Consider the following 5002-nt stretch of genomic DNA (forward strand, 5'->3'; position numbering starts at 1 on the left):
TTTTGTACATAATAAAGCAACTAACTTGTTTTAACTGTTTAAATTACATCAATATTACCGGCTAAAACAGGTAACTCAAAGGGAAAATGACTTAGAAGGGTAACTACCTCTTATCCGTGTTCACATATTGCCAACTTCATATTTTTGTACATAAGAAAGCAACTAACTTGTTTTAACTGTGTAACATCCCAAAAATCACAACCAAAAATTTCGTTTTTAATTTAATACTAAAACCATAATTGTCAAACCATTAATTTAATATTCCGGCATCGGGTCCCCCCGGCATCAGGGCCCGCTTGGCATCGAGCCCCGCTTGGCATCGAGCCCCGCTCGGTATACAGATATGTCTCTCTTAGGCCTCGTCTGTCTCCGGGCCCCGCCCGCTAAACACATACAATCATATAACATGCTAACACATAAAGAAAGATACTCTACTATATCCCTGTCGTAAGAAACATACTCTGCTAATAATGAGATACGGAACATCGTCCGTACTCATCTAGTGATGAGATACGGGACCTCGCCCACACTCACCTCTCTACCAGGAACATACAAGTATCACACAGACAACAAGTATAATCTAACATGCAAACATTCCTCGGGCACCCGCCCGACATCAGACCGTGGTCTAGAATAACATACTAGCATACAATGCGTAGGGCTAACCCCTGAGTCTTCCTACTCATAGACTACATGGGCTGGCATTGTGGCCTTAGACGCATTCACACAGTGAGGAGACTCACCTTGCACTGCCGAAGTCTTGGCCGGAACTAGCTGAGTACGGACGAAGTTCCATATCTCATTATTAACAGAGTATGTTTCTTAGGACAAAGATACAGTAGAATATGTTTCTTTATGTGTTAGCATGTTATATGATTGTATGTGTCTAGTGGGCGGGGCCCGGAGACAGGTGGGGCCTAAGAGAGACAGATTTGTATACCGAGCGGGGCTCGATGTCAAGCGGGGCCTGATGTCAGGCGAGGCCCAATGCCGGAGTATTAAATTAATGGTTTGACAATTATGGTTTTAGTATTAAATTAAAAACGAAATTTTTGGTCATGATTTTTGGGATGTTACACAGTTAAAGCAAGTTAGTTGCTTTCTTACGTACAAAAAATAAGAAGTTGCCAATATGTGAACACGGATAAGAGGTAGTTACCCTCCTAAGTCATTTTCCTTTTGAGTTACCGGTTAAAACATGTATTAGCCGATAATATTGATGTAATTTAAACAGTTAAAACAAGTTAATTGTTTTATTAGGTATAAAAAAAAATTGTCAATATATGAACACGAATAAAAAATAGTTACTCTCCTAAGACATTTTGCTTATTAACGGGTGTACTAATAATTTTTGGGTGCATAAAAATACCCAGATTTATGTTCGTTAATCCAAAGTTGGCCCACAAAAAAACTTTACACACGGAAAATGAATGGGAGAAAATGGATGAGGTGGCATGTTGCGTGATGTTGCATTTGCAAGAATGTAAAGAGCACTGTTGTCGGTATGGTATGGGTGTTCTGTTCTGAAGCGTCCCCAATCAATTAAAAAATAGATTAAATTACATAAATAGTCCTTGTAATTTAGTCCAACATCCAATTTTGATCTTTAGTTGGTTTTTTTCTTCATCCAGAGTACAGACTATCCATGAAAGTTTTTTTTGTTCATTATTAGAGTTAAAAATATTATTTTATCTTTATATGATTTTTTTAAAAACTTTTTTTTTTTAATTTTTATTTTTTATAATACTCAAATGAACTCGTCATAACAAGAGGTGACAAAAACTTACACGACACAAAACCTGACACGAAATAAATGTGGTTGGGTAAGATATTCCAACCAGTTTAATTAAACGGGTTGACACGACACGAAACGAAAAATAAACGGTTAAGGTTAGGGTTGAAAATTTCAACCCGAATATGACCAAAAAATGACCTATTTATATATAAGTTTTCTGAATGTTTTAAATAAACTAGAAAGACTAAAAACCAAAATAATACGTAAACGAAAACTTTTGGGTTGACTCGTTTCGTAACGTGGAATATACTTAGCCGTCTTAGTCAACACTTTTATTTTCAGTTTTTTTGTTATCGTCCAAATTACACAGTCCTCTTAACCATTCTCTCCTCTTCATGATCCCTCATTTTCCTTCCAACTCATATTCATTCCATTTTACTCTCTAAATTTACTATTATAATTCCTTTCCGTATCCCAACTATTACATTTCCTTTCCACCTATCCAAGTCATACTCTTTCAACATGTTTAATGTTTCAACCTCACATGTCACAACATATTTTAAGGTATACATCTAACCCGAAACCTGACACAAACTCGACACGAAAATAAACCAGTTGACACGACACGACACATTAATTAAACATGTCGGGTTAGGGTCAAGCTCTCTCAACCCGTTTACTGTTTTGTCACGACACGAACCCGACCCAACACGACACGTTTGCTAGGTCTAATCATAACTATCCCACAACCTCCCTATCCCGTAATCATATTTCCCTTCTCAACGATGCTAAAGGTCCAACACCTCATTTGAAGACTCATTTAAACCTTTATGATGACGTCCCCACCTACTTGATAAACTTGGATACCTAACATGCATGTCCTTCGTCAGAAACCACTAAACCTTATTAGGTTTGCAACAAAAAAAAAACAAACTAACTCTAACTACATTCGCAACCAAATAAACTCTTTTAATAACTACATTAGAGGAACACCCACAAAATACATCTCACCATAACACTCACAACGATACATATGAGGAACAGAGGGAATTTAAAATTGTCAACAAACAATATAGGGGTGGGGGGGTTACTTAATATTTTTCTTGTTTATAATAAAAAACACGTGTTATGTTTATAAATGATTTGTTAATAAAAATATACATTAGTTCACGAGTAACATGATAATTTTTTTTTTACCAAAAAGAACCCTACAACTTTCTCATATTAATTAGGGAGCGATAATATAGATATAAAACAAAGCAACCATTAACGCACACAAAACAAAAGTTCAGGGGTAAATAATAGAAATCCGTAACTGAAATAACAACAACGCGTTTTGTATCAACGACATTTCTCTTCATTGTCACATTCCACATCCGAACCTGCAAATCAATTCACCTCCTCCGCTCCACACCGCCACCGCACGATGGCGACGTCGAAGGCCAAGGTCATGGCAAAGGCGACGGCGCCATCACGCATCCATCAATACACCCCCATCACAGCCACCACCCCCATTATCCCCCAACAAATCCCGGTCAACAATAATCCCGACCTTCGCCCCTTCTTCTCCCGCATGACCGCCACCCTCCGCGAATCTTTTGCACAACGCCGCCCATGGTTCGAAATCATCGACCGTTCCAACTTCTCTCGGCCGGAAACCTTCTCGGAAGCGGTATCTCGTGTTCGGAAAAACTTATCTTACTTTCGTGTTAACTACTCCGCCATCCTCGCCGTCTTCGTTGCATTATCTCTCCTTTCACATCCCATTTCTCTCTTCTTCTTTGTCGGCGTTGTATGGGCGTGGCTTTACCTCTACCTTTTCCGATCACCAGATCAGCCTGTAGTCCTCTTTGAACACAATTTCTCCGATCGTCAAGCCCTTGGGATCTTGATCCTTTCCACGATTCTTATCGTATTCTTGACTGGATTGGGATCGCTCATAATGTATTCCTCATTGATTGGATTAGGGATGCTTTGTATTCATGGAGCATTTAGGATTCCGCAAGAAGTGTTTGTAGAAGATCAGCAACCGGATATTGCCGCCGGATTTCTTTCATTTCTTACTGTGACCGCCGCAGCAGCCGTCGCTGCTGCCCCGCCGATGCCACGCGCTCAGCCCATGCCACGCGTTTGATAATCGGGATGAAGTTTGATGCACATTTCTCAATGTAAATTTCCATGTATTGATTTTGCAGGTGATCAAGTATATATGTTTTATTTTTCTTTGAGAATTTGTTGGGGGTTTTTCTTAAAACAAGATTGATAATTTGATCAATAATCAAATGCTGCACATGTGTTTTGTTGTTAGAATTTTCTTGCATTTTCAATTTGTCAATTTCATTCTTTCGTCTGCAATTTTCCTCCCATAAAGTATTTGGAAATTGGAACCATACTTAGTTTACATTTTCCACATTAAATGTGAATGAACTCGTAATATGGAAGTGAATCATGATTACTTTTCAAAATATTTGACATTTGGATCATAACTATTCAATTGTTTAGAATGCATGATTATAAGTTGTGTTTTGCAATAGTTAGATTCTTTCTATGTTGGTTGGAATCATTAGTGAACTATAATCGTCCTATTTGATTAATTTTCATCTGAAATAGACTGACAACTAAGTTATATAATTATCCAGTTGTAATAAATTCTTTGGTTAAAAGTAACTCACTGTAGAATAACCAAATGAGCTCTCTATAATAGTATATGAATGACATTAATGTTCAAACAATGTGCCAACCACAAGTGATTTTTTTTTCATTTGATTGCAAAATATAACACCCATACTTTTGAGTGTAAACTCATTTCTACTATTACCTTGTTAGTAAAAGTTGTGTATGATGTAATTTTTTTTGAAGTCATGTAGTAGTGGATATACATGTTATATAACAAAGTTCCCAATGTAGAATGCTATATGTGGACTAAATGATGTAATACTTGGGCACAATTCTATGAGTCCAAACCTAGTGTAAAATTTCAATCTTCTAGGTAGTTAAACACATATCTAAGTTAAAACAGTAGTCAACACATAAATATCATGTTTTTTTGGGCACTGTAGGAGAAAATTATGCACAAAACAACAAAGTTCATGTTAGTGATGGATCCGAGAAATGCCCGAGTAAGAAGTATTTTAATAAAAGCGTTATAAATTTATTTGGGGTTATAGTTCGTGGTCCGAGTAGGTACAAGGAAAAATCGTGAGGTTCGAGTAAAGATGTATCGGCTAAAATCTAAAATCAAGGTTATAAAAGTCGTTAGGCGGTGGT

General features: G+C 37.2%; 1 protein-coding gene across 1 annotated transcript; it reads left to right on the forward strand.

Moving 5' to 3' along the window:
* The first annotated feature begins 3083 nt into the window (after positions 1-3083).
* Positions 3084-4045, forward strand: LOC111896792 (PRA1 family protein B2). The gene has a single exon (XM_023892778.3). It carries the CDS (start codon positions 3162-3164, stop codon positions 3867-3869), a length of 708 nt encoding a protein of 235 aa, XP_023748546.1. The 5' UTR covers positions 3084-3161; the 3' UTR covers positions 3870-4045.
* Positions 4046-5002: the final 957 nt, after the last annotated feature.

The sequence above is a fragment of the Lactuca sativa genome, chromosome 9, assembly GCF_002870075.4.
Source record: "Lactuca sativa cultivar Salinas chromosome 9, Lsat_Salinas_v11, whole genome shotgun sequence".
Taxonomy (NCBI): domain Eukaryota; kingdom Viridiplantae; phylum Streptophyta; class Magnoliopsida; order Asterales; family Asteraceae; genus Lactuca; species Lactuca sativa.

Excerpts from the sequence above, each read along its gene's own strand:
- LOC111896792 (XM_023892778.3), top strand. The coding sequence starts at position 3,162 with ATGGCGACGTCGAAGGCCAAGGTCATGGCAAAGGCGACGGCGCCATCA.